Raw genomic sequence first — 20462 nt, forward strand, 5'->3', positions numbered from 1 at the left:
GGTGAATATCCCCTCCTTTTGAATCATGTCCTTCTTTTGTAAATCAAACTGAAAATCTTTATTATGGCCAACCTAGGCACGTCCTTTATAGTACTATAATCCATCCCTCGGGGTAAAATGCAAGTGAGGCAGAAGTCGGGATCGAAGGTAATGTCCTTAATTATCTTGGTGGTATGAGCATTAGTATAATAACTTTTGTGTGGCATATTCGAGCCATGCAGGTTGAAAAATGGAACGAGCATTCAATGTGTCCATTTCCACTCCTGGACGCCATAGATAACACAACCGATGCATAGACCCAACACTTTAGTGAATGCCCTCTCCTGCCGTGATGTGTGCAAACATTGGTCCTCAAGATGAACCAAGTCGTGGTGATCAATATTGATCAAGAATTCATTGCTTGCAAATAAGGGCGCCAATGCAGCCATCAATTATATTTCATCATGTCAACAATCCTTTGTTGCGGGGGCACAAGGTTCTGCAAGTGTGATATAGGTGAACATCCTGCTGCAAGACAACACCAATGCCCTGTTCAATATCATTGGTTTCAAGAACAAAAAAGGCCGAGCAAAATTTGGTAATGCAAGAACTAGAACATTGATCAACCTCTGCTTCAATGTGTCAAACGCCAGATCGTGGTCACTTGTCCACATGAAGGGAATATTATTTTGAGTAGACGAGTCCAAGGTCGAGCAATAATGCCATAATGCTTGACAAGCTTCCTATAACAACCTGCTAATAAAAGGAATTTTAGTCGCTATACAAAGTGTTAAATACCACGCCCTGTTCTCAGATATATTGCTTGAACAAAGTAACAAAATGGCTACTCGGTTTGTGGGTTTTATGGTTTTCTAACCACTAGTACTAGAGATGTGAACAAGCGTACTAGAACATCAGTAGCTCTAATATGGATACTCGGTCTTGTTGGTACACATAGACCTTGATGAGTTGACCTGCATCATGTGGAGAGCACCTGTATTCGTACATTTCAATACCATCCTCCCATAATCTCATATAGTGGGAGTAGTGTTGTTACTTGTCTAACGAGGTCCTCATCCTTGGTAAAATATGTGCCTCACATTCATCTGGTAATACGAGGTTGCGTTCAAAATCAAACAAATATATATGTACGAACTACTGTATTTTTGTTTAGGTACTTTATAAAACACCATCAACAACTGACGTCGAACGTGAAGATCTCACGTCATCATCGGATGAGGCGACCACGTACTTATCTTTTTTGGTTTCACAGACTGTCCGCGGAGGTGAAACCAGCGTGGGAGGGAGGGGGATGAGGATCTGCCGTCAAGGACAAATATCAAAATCCCCTTTTCAAAATCTTGTAGTTTTTTTCAAAGTGTATGGTATAAATCTTGTGGAGGGCCTTTTGGTCTTTTGCGGCGTCATATCGAACTTTCGGAGTGGGAGGTTGCGTCCGAGAATTGAGATGCTATTCTTCCTCCGTCGTGAAGCGACCCTTTCGGTTTCAAAATCAAAAATCTCCCCATCTTCCACCGTTTCCACGCACCCGTCGCTTCGCCACTCCTCTTCCCCACCCCCTCCCTCCCTCCCTCTCTCGCCCACAGCACACTCTCTCCTCCTCCGGTTCCCTCCCCAAATTCGCCCGCTCCCAGCCCCGGCCCCCGGCTGCCCTCCTCCTCCCCGCAGCCCTCCCGCGCCGACGGCGGCGGGCCACCGCAGGCCAGCCCCACCGGCGCGGTTCGGTTACCCCCTTCGTCGGTAAGGAACCAACAAACCCTAGCTCGATTGCGTGCGAGTCGTTTTTTCCTTCCTCCTCGGGCATCTCCCGTTGCCGCTGCAGCGAGCAACCAAGATCTGAACCGTTTAGTCAGCCGGTTTGTTTGCTCCATGGATGGCGCCCTCTGATCCCCAGCCCGATGTGCTCGATTTAGGTCGTTCTCCCTCTTCCTTCTGTCTGGGTTGACCCGTGGTAGTGGTTTAGGGTTTTCTCTTTTTTCCTTGGTGATGTATGTAATTGCTTGAACTTGGGGAATTAGAACCGTTGGGAAGTTGCAGGCTTGCTTTCGGTTAATTGTTTTTGCCCCTTTCACTGTGGCAGCTGAATATACAATTCGAGATTTGGTTCGAAATGTTGTGTAGGATACCACAGTTTACTCCTTGTCTTCACATTTTACTGCTTGGCTTTATATTTTTGGTCGGCGATGGTAAATGGCCGTACTAGTAGTTAAATAACAGTATGGATTCTTTCATTTCTTCGAAATCTGCAGACTCTCCTGTACCTTTATGTCCGATAGTGTATTCTTTTCCTACTTACGACGGGCTCTTTGCTGCCCAGCTTTAATTGCTGGATTGCAAAGGAATAAATAATGTATCCGGAGGCTGTTATATGTTACAGTTCATCTTATGCATGTGAACTCCACCTTTTGTTTTAGGCTTACTGTATATAGATTATCCATCCATTACCCTGCACAGATAAGTTACCAACAAAAATAAATATGGGAAGGCCGGCTATAAGATAAATTCCTTGGATGTATCCTTCATGTTACCCTGCACAGATTTATTGCCAAAAAATAATCATGTAACAGCACTCATTTTCTGGTGCCTTGTTCCATTTGCATTGTTATTTCCAGTTTGTAATCTAGCTATGTTCTATTGTAGGTTAAGGGACAACGATGTCGGCTTCAACTGCTGCAATACCGGCCGCAAATACAAATGGGAACCATGCACTAAGTGTGGATTCACATTCCAGCCAAGATGTTAGGAGGCGAACAGTTGTTGTTGCAAAGCAAAAACCTACACCTGAGCTTCTTACTGAAGGTGGAGTTAATGGGGTCTCAAATGATAAGGTTTCTAGCAAGAAGGATATTGGTCATACAAGCCGTGGAGAGTCTGTTATCGACAAGCCAAAATATTCGTCTGAGGCAAAAAAAGATGCATTTCCTCCATCACCTTCTGCTGAACATCGAAAGAAAATTACTACTAAACACAGAAAAACCAAGTGGGAAACTGCACTAAGTGTGCTGATGAAGCTTTGCCTTCTTTTTACGGCTTTTGCTTGGATGGGGCAGGTGTTATGGGGATGGCAAAATGGGGATCTATCATTTACAGCACTTGATATGGAGAGCAGACTTTCCAAGGTAGAGGCGTTCAAGAAGACGACTAGGATGCTCCAGGTGCAGCTGGACATTTTAGATAAGAAGCTAGGAGATGAGATTGGCAAAGCAAAAAGGGACATCACAAAGCAATTTGATGACAAAGGTAAGAAGTTAGAGACAAAGATGAAGACATTGGAAGGCAAGGCTGACATATTAGATAAGTCACTTACTGAACTGAGAGACATGGGTTTTGTCTCTAAGAAAGAATTCGATGAGATTCTGACTCAGTTGAAGAGAAAGAAGGGTTTGGATGGCACTGGGAGTGATATAACCTTGGACGATGTAAGAATATTTGCCAAAGAGATTGTGGAGATGGAGATAGCTAGGCATGCAGCAGATGGCCTTGGAATGGTGGATTATGCATTAGGGTCTGGTGGTGGCAAAGTGGTTAAGCATTCGGGAGCTTTCAAGAAAGCTAAGAGCATTCTTCCTCGTCGTAGTGAAAGTCACAAAATGCTGGAGCCAAGTTTTGGGCAGCCAGGAGAATGTTTTGCACTGGAAGGAAGTGTTGGATTCGTGGAAATCAGGCTCAGGACAGGAATTGTTCCTGAGGCAGTCACTCTAGAGCATGTCGACAAGGTATGGCTATTCATTGTATTACCATAATTCAATATTACTTTATTTATTTATTTGGCATCTCTTTGTCCAACCCATACGGCGGCTCATTATTTTCCATGCTACAAGCCTTTTCTTTTGTCAACATATCTGATTTGAGATAGCTGACCACATATGCCATGTCGGTGCGTGCTCTGATTGATCAGCTTCACCTTTGATGCCATTACTATCTATTACTAGGAACTTGCAACTACATGGCATGCAGCTCTATCTGTTAGCGGTATTGGACTTCATTTGTTCTTCCCTCAATCAGGCTTTATTGGGCCATGATAGAAAGAAATCTTTGTGAAAGCAACGCATGTTCTTCATTTTGCTGTGTCCCAGTTGACATGACCGGTTCTTCCATTTTGTTTGTTTACGTTATGATCTTATCATTTAGCAATCATGCCCTGCATGTCCTTTGCTCCCTCGAATCACTTCTCTGCTTAATTCTAGTGTACTACTACTAATCTTATGCGGTTCATAACTGGCCTGTGCAGAGTGTGGCCTTCGACCGCTCCAGCGCTCCCAAGGATTTCCAGGTCAGCGGGTGGTACCAAGGAGCAGACGACGATTCAGACAAGCAACCACGCATGCCGACAAGCCTAGGAGAGTTCACTTACGACCTTGAGAAGAGCAACGCCCAGACCTTCCAGCTAGACAGGACCACCGCCGACGCGTCGGTGGTCAACATGGTCCGGCTCGACTTCTCCTCGAACCACGGGCAGCCTGAGCTGACGTGCATCTACCGCTTCAGGGTGCACGGCAGCGAGCCTGGCTCTCTCGGCACCGCAGCCTCGTGAGGCCTGCCTGTTCTAGTAGTTCTGTAGTTGTGTGACGGTCTTTCCTCTTTGGCTTTGAAGACTTGAAGCCCCTGTCAAACGGTAGGTTCAAGTTGATTCTAATCTGTAGCATAATGGTGCCACTATGGACACACCTGACTTGCTGTTCGTATTCCTAGCTAGAGGTGCTAATTGTTTGTAGTATCTAGCAACTGTGATTGCTCTCTGTACTGTGGCAGTATTTGTAATGTAAAATTGTTAATTATGGTGTGAAGTGTCCTCTTGTATTTGGAGCTTTTATGTGCCGTGAGACTGAGCCATATCTCAACTACGTAATACTATGAAAAGTGTGCGTTTGGTTCACACAGTCGGCACCGTCGGACCCTCTGTAGATGGCAGTGCACCGATCGAGATTAAAACTGTGCTGGTCGCATTTTATCCCTGACATCACAACCCTATAAACGAGTTTGGACTAAAGCGTGTGATTTAAAATTCTGAACTTTTTACAGTGCCTTCCAAAGGCAAAGGCTGACACTCAAGTATGACAACCTCCACTAGAAATTGCTATTTTAGAGGTGCTCAGACGACTTGATAGTCAAATTGAGGTATAAAACACTTGAGAATTCACTTAACTGTCGAACTCAAAGTTAAGTACTACTCCCTCTGTAACCTAGTGTAAGGTCTTTTAGATCACTAGTGATCTAGAAGATCTTATATTAGTTGACAATGGAGTTTTTATCATCATTTTTCATTCTACTCTCTTAAGGTTCAGGACCCTAACCAGTGAACTACACTTGTCAATGGTACAATATCAACTTGTCTAAATACTATGACTTGAGATTTTCTATGTCATATTTTTTTCCCTTTTGCGCAAGATCTATTTCTAAATGGTGAGATAGGAAATACAACATCTTGAATGTTAGATTTTGATGGAGGACAAAGGGACTGGATTGATTCATTGATAGAGAAACATCTAAGAAATTATGGAGTTGATAGCTATGTGAGGACGGGGACTCTCAAATCTGTTTGCAATTTGACATGTACTATAATAGTAATGCTATAGATGCGTGTTCATGCAAATCTTTGGATTATGCATGAAGAAACAAAGTCACTATCATTTCAGTTTTTGTTCTTATTCTTGAGTTGCATAGCAAATTAAAGTCGTATGCACATGGACGTGGGAGATTGCCACTAGTTGGAAAACAATGAAACATCTTCCACATACAAACACCAAGAAATCAGAAACCTACAACTGATAACTAATAAATGTCACATTTTGAACGGCAAACAGTACAGCTCCCAACCACAAAGTTCGATAGACAGCCCGGTCAAACAATAAGAACAAAAATTGGACTCAAGCAACAGATTTTAGGCTACAGGTGGGGAAAAAAACCAATACATTTCTGCTTCCAGGCTGTATACACTGGTCCCTGCCAATTCCACTCTAGCCATTGCCCAACGGATAGATATTCTTGATGGTTTCGCCTTGCTCTGTGTCGTCCTAAAAGGGTTGGTTATTTGGTTTTCTGGAGATTGAACATATTGGTGCATCCAGCAACCTCACCAAAACAATTTTCAACTTGCATTGGTTCAGCAAGGGACCAGAGCACTTTGACTGTGCATTACTGAGTGTTTCTCCTCGGCCCAAACCGGAGTTGCAGGTTGTCCAAAACACGGGCAACATTCACAAGCCGTGGATCGTCCGAAGGAATTTCTCGTTCCTGCGTTGGGAATACAAGAGAGGGTGAAACAGAGTTAGAACCCACGTACAGTCAACTATATTCTCGTTTGCTCAGTAAAGCACACTGATACATTGAAGTAAGCCTTGCTGTTTTTATTGCGTGGTAAGCTATCAACTTTGATAAATCTCAAACCGGTTTCAGCATTGTCAACTGATGCTATAATTGAACTCAATCCGAAGTTACCACCAAGAAAACACGGAGGGCTCCAAGGTGAGGAAAATATACCAGATGACATGACTGACTCTAATATTGAAGCTTACCTTCAATCCCTTGTAGTATGCTTCAACAGCAGGAAGTGCTGGAACTATATTGCGGGTTTGAAGCATATCCCAGATATAATTTGCAGTTGTATATCCACCAGTCTGAACAAACCCACAGAATTTCAACAGTCATTAGCGCAACTAGGATTTTTTTTCAGGAAGCTAATGTTAGTAGTCAAACAATGTACACTCTTCATATAAATGCATTAGCGCTTCTGTGAATTCAATACTGAAAGGCGGCAGTTGTGCTGCTTACCTTTTCACCAGAAGCTGCTAGTAGAAGATCCGTTCCCATCTTGGGATTCAAGAAGAATTTTCTTTCAGTCATTTTCTCCTGAAAATATTGTAAACTGTAAGATTTTGAACTCCCAGAGTTAGTCAAACTGTGACACAAAACCAGAAGGAAGGAATTACCAAGGTTGCTTGAGCAACTTCCATTCCTCTTGGAGTATACCCTATCATAGCTCCCTCGGCAAGTGTCTGCATGCCATCAATGCATAGAATATAAAAAGCGCATGTGAGAAATTGAGAACACAAGGTGTGGATAAGAGAGAGACACACAGATTCCTAGTTATAAAAATTCATTGTCACAGGAATTATATGTAGGACCTTAATTAGCCACTGTAGTGTTACCCCAAGATGCTCAGTTTTGGGTATGTGGGTAATTTTTGGTCAGCATATAGGATTCGTATGGTACCAAATTCAAACTTCAAATTTGATTTCCATCATTTCCTGTTTTTTAAATATAGCGAAATGTAACTGTTATTTGTGAAATCTAAGAGATACCACTGCAATTTGGATCCACTAATGAAAATGGTCTCTAATCAAAAGGTAGCAGCTAGCTTAAAGTTAATAAGCAGCAGTATGTCAGCGTTTTAGAGCCTGTGACTACAAAGGAAACAGTAAAGCCTGTAGTGGCTAAAATGGAAATTTTTACAAAGATTCTGGAAGTTCACAACTAAATTTTTTAGATCAAAATAGTCCAAGGCACAAGGCCTGATGTGTACCTTAACATGTCCATTAGTAGGATTTGAAGATTCGTTATGGAATTCAAACCTATGTTGCTATCAACCACAAATATTTAATTTGAAGTTATAACTTCAACAAGATACTCACCACAAACAGCTCTGCGGGTGTGGGCTTTGAGCTTGAGAACTCTTCAAACATCTTAACAGCAGAATCAATATCTCCACATCGAAGATAACACCTTTTCAAATAAAGGACAAAAAATTAACAGATAAATCCAGAAGTTGATACAAATTATTATAACATAGGAAAGGACAAATATGACGAGTTGCCAAATGACAATTGCAGGTATCCAAAAATAGACACTGCATTTCCAAATACTATATATATCTACCTTAACAACGGTACATAATGCAATTACACTGATTTGCAATGTCCACTTTATAAGATTATTAATTCAACGTGCACAATAGACTTTTTAGTATGTATAATGCGCAGGCTTAAAGTTTTGGACAGTGAAGCTATATCAACGGATCTCGACAAAGATGGAGATTCCTTACTAGTCTACCTTGATGAGTTCTCAACTTACTTAGAAACTGAACATATCAGGAGCAATTAACCATTAAAGTTCCTCATAACCATGCAATGTATCATTAGACCAATACTGTTCAGCATGCAGAGTCACTGATTACCTTACAGCTTGCATCACAATGAAGGCATCATAACTAAAATTCTCTTTAGTGAACATGTCAAGAAGTGCTTCGAGTGTCTGCAAGATTGTAAAGCAGATTAAATTTCATAGTAGGTAAAGCTCAACTTCATGACATGAGCTAACTACAAAATGTAAGATAACTAAATTATTGTCATGTCAATCTGTCAAGTATAAATGCTGCTGAGCAGAAACTAGACACTGATTACTAAAAACACAGTGAGAATGCAACATAGCACACCTCTTTGCTCCGCAAGTCTGCACAAGCATGAATAGCAACATGATAAATTGTGAGCTGCTTAAATATAAATCCTCGTCTGTGTGCAAATTCTGCTGTTGGCAAGTTGTATAGCTCTTCCTCTGACACATTCATCATTATATTCTCAGCACTATCGTTTGCTACCCTTTCAACATACTGCCAACCTTTTGACTGCTGGACGAACTCCAAAATCTGGTAAAAACAAAGTCGAGAAAAAGCATGAGTACAGATGTGTTAGATATACCACCAGAACAAACTTTCTTGGGTGCATAACATACTTTTGCCGGAGTATCCTCACTGGCTGGTCTCTTGTTCTTGAATGCAGTTATTAGTCCAGCATAACAGAACTTGTTTAATCCAAGTCCAGCGGCAGTCATATCACGAACTATAGCATAACTGGTAAAACAATTACATTAGAGTTTGTCCCAGCATAGACAATAGCATGGATACACCGGAAAGAGTTGCTGTTGGGGATAACTGATATGTAGTAAAACATGCTTGGCTACCTAATATAATTCTAGAGCAAAACTTGCCACAAGCTGAAGAGACAACCTAAGCACTAGTGGAATTGATGTCTTCTGATAATGTTTCCTCCACATTCTGCAAGGAAAACTGGCACTCCTACTCTGTAACCTCCAGACGCTCTTATAACCCTGGATATACCAACACGTCGCATTTCCTCCTAGTGTTCAAATTTGTGGAACCAGTAGTAAACTAGTAACTAGTCCTGTATTTTAGTGGTCTAAATGGAGCTTTACTAACAAAAATATGAAAACAAGGGAACAACTACTGTACAATCTGTAGGCTTGGCTTATTTGCTCCAAGTGCCCAGTTGATAAGTCACAGCTTCATGGTAAAGATAATCAACCACAATGTATATCTTGGAATACCTAATTTCGTATTTCAGTCTTAAATGTTGCATGCTTCTACAATCTGAAAACATACAAGTTGATGGGAAGGACCCCTTACACTTGATCAGTACGCCCAGTTGCTGCAAGTGCATTCAAGAGACAAATGTAGGTTTCCCCTTTCAACTTAACGCCATGTGCTTTCATTTCTTCCAAAAGCTTCATTACAGGTAACATAAGTTAGAGCATTAGTGACCATGAGTAACAGAGGAGAAGCATCAGAAGCAACTCAGAAATACTCCCTCCGTCCGGAAATACTTGTCCTAGAAATGGATGTATCTACACTTATTTTAGTTATAGATACATCCATTTTATTCATTTCTAGGACAAGTATTTCCGGACGGAGGGAGTAGGTAGGAAGATAACCAACCAAGATTGCTGCATCCGAGTTCTTGCATTTCCCGCAAGCGGAGATCAGAAAATTGTAAAGGTTAACCTACAAAGGGTTAAACATTAGCCTAATTCGTCCGACAAAATGAAAAGGGAATTGGCATAGGAGATGAATGCATGTAAAGAAGATAGTTGACTAACATCAGGCTGCAAGCCCATTTCTCTCATCTGATCACGGAAGTAGAAAGCATCCTGTAGCCGGCTGCCTTTCATGGTGCCAACTATGAGACTGTGGAATGTGTCCCGCACAGGCTGCACCCCGTCGAGCAGCATGTCATCGTAGGCATCACGAAGCAGGTAGGGCCTGAAGACAGCACGAAAGCATTTAACTTCAGTCCCGGAAAGAAACAATTAGGTTGGCACAGGCATGCTCGTACCCACACCAGATCATCGACGCAACAATGACAGCTTAACAAAACTATCCTAACGGGAAATGTCGCTGCTTGGAACTGCGTCGAACAGGTGGTGTGCAGGAACCGAAAAACAGGGGCTAGACGTGCCTGCGCTGCTGGACGAGGGACCCGATGACGGTGTTGTACTCGGAGACATTGTTGGCGTAGTTGCGGCGCATGTATTCCTCCGTCGACGTCGCCACGCCGCGCCGCCCCACCCCCGCGGCGGCGGCGGCGGCCGCCTGCGCCGTAGCCTGCCGCAGCTGCCCTGCACCGCCAGATCCAGAGGTTAGTCCCGCGGAATTCGCGTGCGTGCGAGCGAGACGGGATCTTATCAGAGGGGGAGGAGGAGACCTTGGAGCAGGAGGGAGTTCTTGAGGAGGCCCATGGCGGATGGTGGGGGAGAGAGGTGGTGGCGCTGCGTCGACTGAGGAAGAGAGACGGGAGAATGGAAGGAGGGTTTAAGAGTTATTACTGAGATGCCCGAGATCTTTGTGGGCCGAGGCCCATGGGCCGCGATCGTTGTGGGCCGAGGAACACACGTATTTGCGCCCTATGTTTTACACGTGACTCGTGAAAACATGCTGTGATACACTGTCTAAATAAAGTGAGACGTACTACCCCTCTCTTTTAGGGTTTCTCCTCCTGTTGAGGCAATCTGATCGCCGTCGGAGTTTTTTCTAGCCGCCGACGTCCTAGCCGACGCCGGGTGTCAACGTAGGGGCACTGCTATCTCTCCCGAGTGGAAAACCCTAAATGGTGGTGATAGATGGATCATTGTCTTCGTTGAGCCGAACGGGAAAAGATCTCGAGGAGATGCTTCAACACCTGGATCTCAAGGACGATGAACTAGATGAGGTGATTGTGGGACACGAAGAGGTCAAGAAGTTAGAGGCAGATGCGAGGTGGCTCGCGATCGGTAAACTAAATACTGCTCGGCCCTTCTCTTCCACTACTATGTTTGAGAACCTCCTTCTGGAGCAAAATTTAAGGAAGCTGGAGAGAATTTCTTCGCCTTTCAGATGTTTTGCCTGGACGACTAGAAGAAGGTCGTCCATGGCGGCCCTTGGCTGTTTCGAGGTATGGGGCTGCTTGTTGAGGATTACGATGGGAAGCAGGAGCCTACTTCTGCGGTGTTTGAGGGACTCTATGTCTGGGCACAGATACATGGGATCCCGGACATGTACCTTGAGGGATCGTAGATCAGCTTGCTCGTCGCATAAGCCGAATCAAAGAGGTTCAACTCTCACCAAGGTTGTTCTATGAGGGGGACTATGTCAGGGTCCTGCGCAAGTGCTTCTGGCGAAGCCTTTGACAAGGGTTATGCTGTTGAGAGTTGCCCAAGAGGGGCGACACATGTTACTTGTCAAGTTGAAAAAATCCCTTATTTTTGCCAGGTGTGTGGTTCTCTCGAAACAGGCTTTCACCCCGCTTTATAGATAAAGCAAGGGTGTGTGGTTTGATGGGACATAACCATGAGGAATGCGGAGATGGTGTGTGGGAGGCGAAGCACAAGCAATGGGGTAGCTTGATGTTGGCCAAAAGGAAGGATTATGTACCTAAAACTCAAGGTGGAGGTCGTGCAACAAGTGGTGCCCGTTCGGGTGGTCGTGGTAGAGCTGGGAGGACTAGCCATGGTGATCCACCCCCACGCCACCAGTCACCCCCTTGCAAGAAGTCATCACGAGATGATGGGCTGCACGCCCGAGACCAGATGGATGATGAGGTGACGAGTCCATTAAAATAGATTGAAGCGGGGCTAAGCAAGCCAGAGTTGGTTGGGTTCGGGGATGATATGGAAGAACATTCTGCATGAAAGTGTCTTAGCTTGGGGCTCTCTACTAGTGTAGCCATGAATCCTACCATGGGGCACAACGGCACGCTGCCGCTCCAGCTGGCATATGTCTCATCGAGGGAGGTCAAGAGAGCAAGAAAGAATGCTTCACCAAAAAAACAACAACTCGGCATTAATGGTGGGCTTAGACACGGGGCACCGCCGGGCCCAATGAAAATCTTCAGCTGGAACTGTTGCGGGATTGGTGATCCACGAAAGTTAGAGAGATCCGCGGTCTCATGGAGATTAGTGCGCCAACGATTCTCTGTTTAGTGGAAACACAACTGCAGAAGAATCGAGTTGAAGGTCTTCGTTCTTCTCTTGGTTTTGATTTTAGTTTTGGAGACGGTAGTAAGGGCCATAGTGGCGGCATTTGTGTTTTTTTGGAAGAACTCTGTTGATGTGTCAATAAAGATTTTTTCTCAGTATCATGTGGATGCATGGGTTATAGAGATGGTAGAGAACAACGGCGCCTATCTTGCTTTTATGGTGAGGCAAACAGAAGCCTCTGATATAAAACATGGGACACATTGAGACGGCTAAGAGCATCTCCAACAGTTTGTATGTTTAATCGTTGGTATAAATGTCCACGTTAGCAAACAACAACACATCATACAAGCTTTTTAATGGATTGCATGTTAACCGTATGTAAACTAACTAAACGGGTCCACTAAACGTTGAAGAAATTGCCATGCTTGCCTCGGACCTTGTGCCTGAACCGTTGCTTCAAGTTTATACGGTTTCATTCTCTCTCTTCTTTTATTACGTGCCATGTCATCCAAATCGTCTATGTGGCAATTTTACCAAGGATGATCATACGACTATTGGAGATGCCCTAAGAGCATCTCCAACAGTTTGTATGTTTAATCGTTGGTATAAATGTCCACGTCAGCAAACAACAACACATCATACAAGCTTTTTAATGGATTGCATGTTAACCGTATGTAAACTAACTAAACGGGTCCACTAAACGTTGAAGAAATTGCCATGCTTGCCTCGGACCTTGTGCCTGAACCGTTGCTTCAAGTTTATACGGTTTCATTCTCTCTCTTCTTTTATTACGTGCCATGTCATCCAAATCGTCTATGTGGCAATTTTACCAAGGATGATCATACGACTATTGGAGATGCCCTAAGAGCATCTCCAACAGTCTGTATGTTTAATCGTTGGTATAAATGTCCACGTCAGCAAACAACAACACATCATACAAGCTTTTTAATGGATTGCATGTTAACCGTATGTAAACTAACTAAACGGGTCCACTAAACGTTGAAGAAATTGCCATGCTTGCCTCGGACCTTGTGCCTGAACCGTTGCTTCAAGTTTATACGGTTTCATTCTCTCTCTTCTTTTATTACGTGCCATGTCATCCAAATCGTCTATGTGGCAATTTTACCAAGGATGATCATACGACTATTGGAGATGCCCTAAGAGCATCTCCAACAGTCTGTATGTTTAATCGTTGGTATAAATGTCCACGTCAGCAAACAACAACACATCATACAAGCTTTTTAATGGATTGCATGTTAACCGTATGTAAACTAACTAAACGGGTCCACTAAACGTTGAAGAAATTGCCATGCTTGCCTCGGACCTTGTGCCTGAACCGTTGCTTCAAGTTTATACGGTTTCATTCTCTCTCTTCTTTTATTACGTGCCATGTCATCCAAATCGTCTATGTGGCAATTTTACCAAGGATGATCATACGACTATTGGAGATGCCCTAAGAGCATCTCCAACAGTCTGTATGTTTAATCGTTGGTATAAATGTCCACGTCAGCAAACAACAACACATCATACAAGCTTTTTAATGGATTGCATGTTAACCGTATGTAAACTAACTAAACGGGTCCACTAAACGTTGAAGAAATTGCCATGCTTGCCTCGGACCTTGTGCCTGAACCGTTGCTTCAAGTTTATACGGTTTCATTCTCTCTCTTCTTTTATTACGTGCCATGTCATCCAAATCGTCTATGTGGCAATTTTACCAAGGATGATCATACGACTATTGGAGATGCCCTAAGAGCATCTCCAACAGTCTGTATGTTTAATCGTTGGTATAAATGTCCACGTCAGCAACCAACAACACATCATACAAGCTCTTCAATGGATTGCATAACCGTATGTAAACTAACTAAACGGGTCCACTAAATGTTGAAGAAATTGCCATGCTTGCCTCGGACCTTGTGTCTGAACCGTTGCTTCAAGTTCATACGATTTCATTCTCTCTCTTCTTTTATTACGTGCCATGTCATCCAAATCGTCTATGTGTTAATTTTACCAACAATGATCATATAACCATTGGAGATGCTCTAAGAGGGTAAAGTACTCTACCTTGGGTGTGCATTGCGGATTTCAACGAGCTACTTAGGACAGAATATTGGTTTGCATGAACGGGACAACTCTTAGATTGGTGCGTTCCGGGTGTATGTGGCCTGTCTGACTTAGGCTACCGAGGATTGGATGGACTTGGGAAAAGAAAGTGGCCGGTGGGAGTTTTTGCCGAGTACGGTTGGATCGTGTGCTCGCTACTGCGTGTTGGCCCGCTGTGTTCCCTTTTGCTAGAGTGGAGCATCTAACGGCGGCCAAATCTGATCACTGCCCCATTTTGCTTGAAACTGTTCTTGATGATGCTACCGTAAGAGCGGCGCAAAATCCGTTCTCGTATGAATGCATGTGGGAGAGGGATCCTCGCTTTGATACGATGCTGGAGGATGTCTATAAGGCTTCAGGACAAGCTCATACAGTGATGGAATTATCTAAGAAATTAGCTACTGTTGCACGCAGTTTACACCGTTGGGGACGAGTCACTTTTGGGTCGGTCAGGTCCAAGCTACGTACACTACTCGACGTCTTGGGGAGCTTCGGGCTGTTGTTACTCAAACAACACCCATTGAGGAAGAGAAGGTAGTAGAAGCTCGTATTGTTGAGCTTTGTTATCGAGAGGAAATAAAGTGGCGTCAGCGCACCCGATATACAGTGGTTGTCGGGGGGTAATAGCAACTCAAAATTCTTTCATCCGAAAGCAAGTGCGCACAGGGAAAGAAATCCCATTCAGGAACTACAAAGGGTTGATGGCTCACTCTGTAAATATACCTGCAAAGGTCGATGGGCATATGAATAGTAAGCTGAATGCGCCCTATAACAAGGAGGTAAAAGCAGCGTTGCTCCATATGTTTCCTACCAAAGCACCTCGTCCAGATGGTTTCCCTGCTCATTCCTTTCAACGAACACTCGGATCTGTGTGGTGATGAGGTGACTTTCATGGTCCTTCGTGTTTTCAGTGGAGATAATTCATCGGAGGAGATAAACAAAGACGTCTATGACATGGCCCATACTGTCTCCTACAAGAAGGTCAAGGCATTCTCTGAGTCTGACCTCGATTATCCAGAGAAGTTCACCAACATCTCCTCCCACCACAAGCTCGTGAGTTGCAAGGAGGTGGGGAAGGCGAGGAAAGGGGGTACTTTAACCCAAGCCAGCAACCTTTGAATCCAGAATTGATGATGATATCTGGTGGCGGGACGCACCATGGCTCGATAGCCATTGGAGATAGCCTAATACGGTGTCCTCTCACTCTCCCGGAGATCAAGGTGCGCCAAACCAGCTCCTGTCCGGAGATAAGGCCTCGTCCACAGCCAGTCGATCTCGCCATCGAGGTTAGTTATACGGACTCAGAAAACTTTCCTCCATTACATTGTGTGTGTGGTCATCCATGATTACAATGCTAACGAGAAGTGGTTTTACAGGCTGCTCTTGAGAGAGAGAGAGAGAGAGGGAGGGAGGGAGGGAGGGAGGGAGGAAGAGAGAGAGAGAGAGAGAGAGCGACAACCCAGGCTGCTCTTCAAGAGCTTCTGGAGGAGAGGGGCCGGGTGACGGCGGACACGGCTCGAGACACGGAGGAGAATACGGCTCGGTTGTTGGAGGAAGAGAGGGCACGGAATGAGGCGGCTAATCGGGCCATGTACGAGCTCCTTGTCGTATGTTTCTTTTTCATATTAGCCAAATCATGCATGTAATGTCCGTTTCATTACTAACTAATATGAATTACTCATCAAAACCTAATGTGCAGTCTATGTGCGAGAAGACCGGTCAGACCCCTCTACCGATGCCAGTCATATCTACGGTTGGAATGATGAGTTTCATTTGAATGGTCATTAGTAACTAGTATTAACATTTTAGTTCCATCATGCTAACGAGACACTGCAAATGATCTTTGGTGCAAAATAACTCCCGGGCCGCATTGCACAACCCTTCTCCAGAGAAACCTTCTCTAGGTGAAACCGACCCGAGCAACCCCGATGCTTCACAGCCGCCGTGACGACGATGGTAAGTTTCCTCTAGTAATCTGCTTAACAAATGCATACTTAGCTTCGTACTCCCTCCGTTCCTAAATATAAGTCTTTCTAGAGGTTCAACAAATGAACTACATACGGATGTATATAGACATACTTTAGAGTATAGATTCATTCATTTTGCTCCGTATGTAGACAACTAATGAAATATCTTAAAAGACTTATATTTAGGTACGGAGGGAGTACATGCTAGTTAGCCCTATTATGCCACATACTTAGCTTATTTTCCCCAAGAAAGACATACTTAGCTAATTATCCTCCAACATGACATAATTAGCTTATTTAGTTCATTTATGACATAATTAGCTTTGTTAGACCAAAAATGACATAATAACCTTGGTTAGCTCATAAATGTTATATACTTATCTTATTTTCCTTCAAAATAACATAATACGTTCAAAAATAGCATAAAAAGAAAAATAAAGAATATAAGAGGAAAGAGGAGAAAAAGAAAGAATATAAGAAGAATGAGCTTCTTCTTTCTTTCTTCTTATTATTTTCCTTCTCTTTCTTTTTTTGTTTCTTCTTCTTCTACTACTACTACTCCTTCTCCTTCTCCTTCTCCTTCTCCTTCTCCTACTACTTCTCCTTCTCCTTCTCCTTCTCCTTCTCCTCCTCCTCCTCCTTCTTCTTCTCCTCCTTCTCCTTCTCCTCCTTCTCCTTCTCCTTCTCCTTCTCCTCCTCCTCCTCCTTCTTCTCCTTCTTCTTCATCAGCTTCTTCTCTTTCTCCTTCTCCTCCTCCTCCTCCTTCTTCTTCTTCTTCTTCTTCTTCATCATCATCATCATCATCATCTTCTCCTTCTCCTTCTTCTTCTTCTTCTTCTTCATCATCATGATCATCATCATCATCATCTTCCTCTTCTCCTTCTCCTTCTCCTCTTCTAGTCTTCTTATTTTCTTCTTCTTCTTCTTCATCATCTTAACTAATTATCCCCCAAAATGATATAATTAGCTTATGTAGTTAATTTATTACATGATTAACTTAGTTACGTCAGAAATGGCATAACAACCTTGGTTAGCTCATAAATGTTATATACTTAGCTTGTTTTCCTCTAAAATGACATAATAACCTCAAAAATAGCATAAAAGAAAAAGAAAGAATAGAAGAGGAAAGAGGAGAAAAGGAAATAATATAAGAAGAAGAATGAGCTTATTCCTTATTTCTTCTTTTTATTTTCCTTCTCTTTCTTCTTCTTTTTCTTCTTCTTCTTCTTCTACTTCTTCATCTTGTTCATCATCATCATCATCATCTTCATCATCATAAGCAGCATCAACATCATCATCTTCATCTTCATCTTCTTCTTCATCATCATCATCATCATCATCTTATTCTTCTTCTTCTTCTTCTTCTTCTTCTTCTTCTTCTTCTCCTCCTCCTCTTCCTCCTCCCCCTCCCCCTCCTCCTCATCCCCCTCCCCCTCCTCCTCCTCTTGCTCCCCCTCCTCCTCCTCCCCCTCCTCCTTGTAACGCCCAAGATGCGATTCTTTCCTTGTTTTGGCTCGAGGGCCTTGATAGGGATAGAAGCACATCTCGTCGTTTCGCAAGAATGGATATCATTATAAGTACATGTACAAAATAGATGAGTATATGGAATTGGCTTACACCGCCACAAGCTACATCAAGATCACAACAATAGAACAACATATTCAAGCATCATACATAAGAGCAGGGTCCGACTATGGATGAAACCAAACGATAAAATGACATCCATCCTTGCTATCCCAGGCCGCTGGCCTGGAACCCATCCTAGATCAATGAAGAAGAAGAAGAAGAAATTTGAAATAGAACAATATTTGCGCTCACGTCAAAGTATTGCTTTACCTGTACCTGCAACTGTTGTTGTAGTAATCTGTGAGCCAGAGGGACTCAACAATCTAATTTCCAAAGGTATCAAGACTAGCAAAGCTTAACGGGTGAGGTATGGTTAAGTGGTGAGGCTGCAACAAGCGACTAAGCATTTATTCGAGTGGCTAACTTACGAGTACAAGAATAGAAGGTGGGATGATCTATGCATAAGCGGGCTTGAACTAACAATTATTAAAAGAATGATCATGAACACCTACTTACGTCAAACATAACCCCACCATGTCCTCTTCCGAATACAGAACTCACGAGAAGAGATAGTCACGGTTACGCACACAGTTGGCATATTTTAGTTAAGTTTATTTAAAGTTATCCAGAACCGGATGTTAAACAAAGTTTCGAAGTTGCCACATAACCGCGAGCACGACTTTCTGAAAGATTTAACCCTGCAGGGGTGCTCCAACTAGTCCATCACAAACCACCACACGCTGCGCCGGAATAACCTCGATCAGGAAAACCTGGGATCTCCTCGGGTTCCTATTGGAAACCACAACCTCGAGATAGCCCAAAGCATCCCCATAATCCCTCGCACAAGACGCTCGAGAAGAGTAAAACAAGTCCAGTAAGGCCACCCGGTGGGCCAGATCCGCATCTAGAGCCGCGCGCTCTCTATCTACCGGCGTCATCCGTCTATGCAAAGTGGGCGATAGCCTAAAAATGCCTCGAGTTGCCCCGAGGTGGCACCGCTGACTCCTAGGTGAGTGGACCAACACTCATGAGGAGCACTGGCCAAGGGGGTTGATTAATTATCCATGGGGTGATCAAACCCCATGCATATTTTAGTTGTTATTAAGCAAATAATACCAATGTTGAGCCTTGCCAGACGAGTTTTATCCTAAAACAAAAATTGAAGGGGTCCCCATAACAACCCCTAGCATGTTAGGAGCGCTAAATTATGGAACATAACACCGGTAGCCGAAACTAAGGCGACAAAAGCGGAACAAAACACCCAACCAAAAGACCAAGCCTTCTGCCTTTTACCAGGTATATACGTGCATTAATTTATATAGCAATAATATGGTGATAAAACAAGGAACCCATGTTTTCACATGGAAGCAACTGCACCTGCAACTAGCAACGCTATCAACAGGTTGAGCAAGCGGTAACATAGCCAAACAGTGGTTTGCTGGGTTGTGAAAAGGTTAGGGGTTTTCATGGCAATGTTGGAAGGCCGACATTTAAGTGGTAGGCAGCGAGACATAGCGAAAGAAACGAGACAACTAGCATGTCATTGATAGTAATGGTATCTAGAGAAATGATCATCTTGCCCGTGACCCCGTTTGGAAGAAGAACGAACCGTGAAGCAGACGAACCGCGTAGTCGAAAGAATCCTCACATTCCAAAACGGTTCGGAACTCTATCGAGAAGAAACAACCCGGAACAACAATCAACACACGATAACACCACACATATGCATGACATGATGCACAAGACATATGGTGCATGATCAGTTTAATTATGCACCACACGACAAAGCACAACAATTTATTAGTACACATTAAATGAAGCTCAATATGCAACTCGTTGCATATTGACGAAACTCCATAATTGAATTATTTAGTTCACTCCCATTTGGGTACACGACAATATTCAATGTTGTTAAACATGACAAGAAGTGAAGCATAAGTAAACTACACTATCTAGACATTTTAAATGAGGTCGGAAACAACATATGGCATTTCTAAAATGACCCCATGTGTTAATTTCAAAATCTGTCCAAATATGATTTAATCATATTTTATGTTTGTTAAACGGCAAAATAAAGTGAAGCATATGAAACTACACGCCATTCTAGTCGGTTTACATATAAAGCTCACCTAAAACGGAGCTACGGTTAAATAGCTACGAATTAAATCATTTTTAACACGATATCATGCAAATCAATGCAAACAACACGTTTAATTATTTTTAACATGCATGAAAGTGGCATTTTGCGAAACTACATGAAATTCTACTCGTTCTACATATCTATGATTTTTGCATGCGATGCACGGTTTAAAAGTTATGTGCATTTTAAAAGAGCGCACTTTTTTCGAAATTGTGGGATAATAGACAAATTCGCATGACTAGAAAAAATTACCATGGGCCGAATCTGCTATAGGGCCAAACGTGTGCATGGGCGATAAATAACTACTCTGCTCAGGGCGTCACACAGAGGAGTTGGGTCTCACCAACGTGGCCGTGGGCCAGCAGTGACTTGGGTTGGCTGGAGGGCGATGATGGTCCGGTTGGGGTGCTGGAGAGTCCGTGCGGGCCACTGGGCCGGCTAGG

The 20462-nt window shown here is 43.3% G+C and overlaps 2 protein-coding genes across 2 annotated transcripts; one reads left to right on the forward strand and one right to left on the reverse strand.

Moving 5' to 3' along the window:
• The first annotated feature begins 1493 nt into the window (after positions 1-1493).
• On the forward strand, positions 1494-4800 carry LOC123424747 (SUN domain-containing protein 1-like). The gene is made up of 3 exons (XM_045108427.1): positions 1494-1740; positions 2641-3716; positions 4232-4800. Exons 2-3 carry the CDS (start codon positions 2655-2657, stop codon positions 4532-4534), a joined length of 1365 nt encoding a protein of 454 aa, XP_044964362.1. The 5' UTR covers positions 1494-1740; positions 2641-2654; the 3' UTR covers positions 4535-4800.
• Positions 4801-5751: 951 nt separating this feature from the next.
• On the reverse strand, positions 5752-10563 carry LOC123424757 (pentatricopeptide repeat-containing protein At4g35850, mitochondrial). Its single transcript, XM_045108438.1, has 13 exons — positions 10494-10563; positions 10248-10407; positions 9889-10051; positions 9728-9793; positions 9419-9516; positions 8728-8845; positions 8432-8641; positions 8174-8250; positions 7632-7722; positions 6930-6995; positions 6772-6849; positions 6516-6617; positions 5752-6234 (listed from the first exon to the last, which is right to left on the reverse strand). Exons 1-13 carry the CDS (start codon positions 10525-10527, stop codon positions 6136-6138), a joined length of 1362 nt encoding a protein of 453 aa, XP_044964373.1. The 5' UTR covers positions 10528-10563; the 3' UTR covers positions 5752-6135.
• Between the last annotated feature and the right edge of the window lie 9899 nt (positions 10564-20462).

Source organism: Hordeum vulgare, chromosome 1H, assembly GCF_904849725.1.
Source record: "Hordeum vulgare subsp. vulgare chromosome 1H, MorexV3_pseudomolecules_assembly, whole genome shotgun sequence".
Lineage (NCBI taxonomy): Eukaryota > Viridiplantae > Streptophyta > Magnoliopsida > Poales > Poaceae > Hordeum > Hordeum vulgare.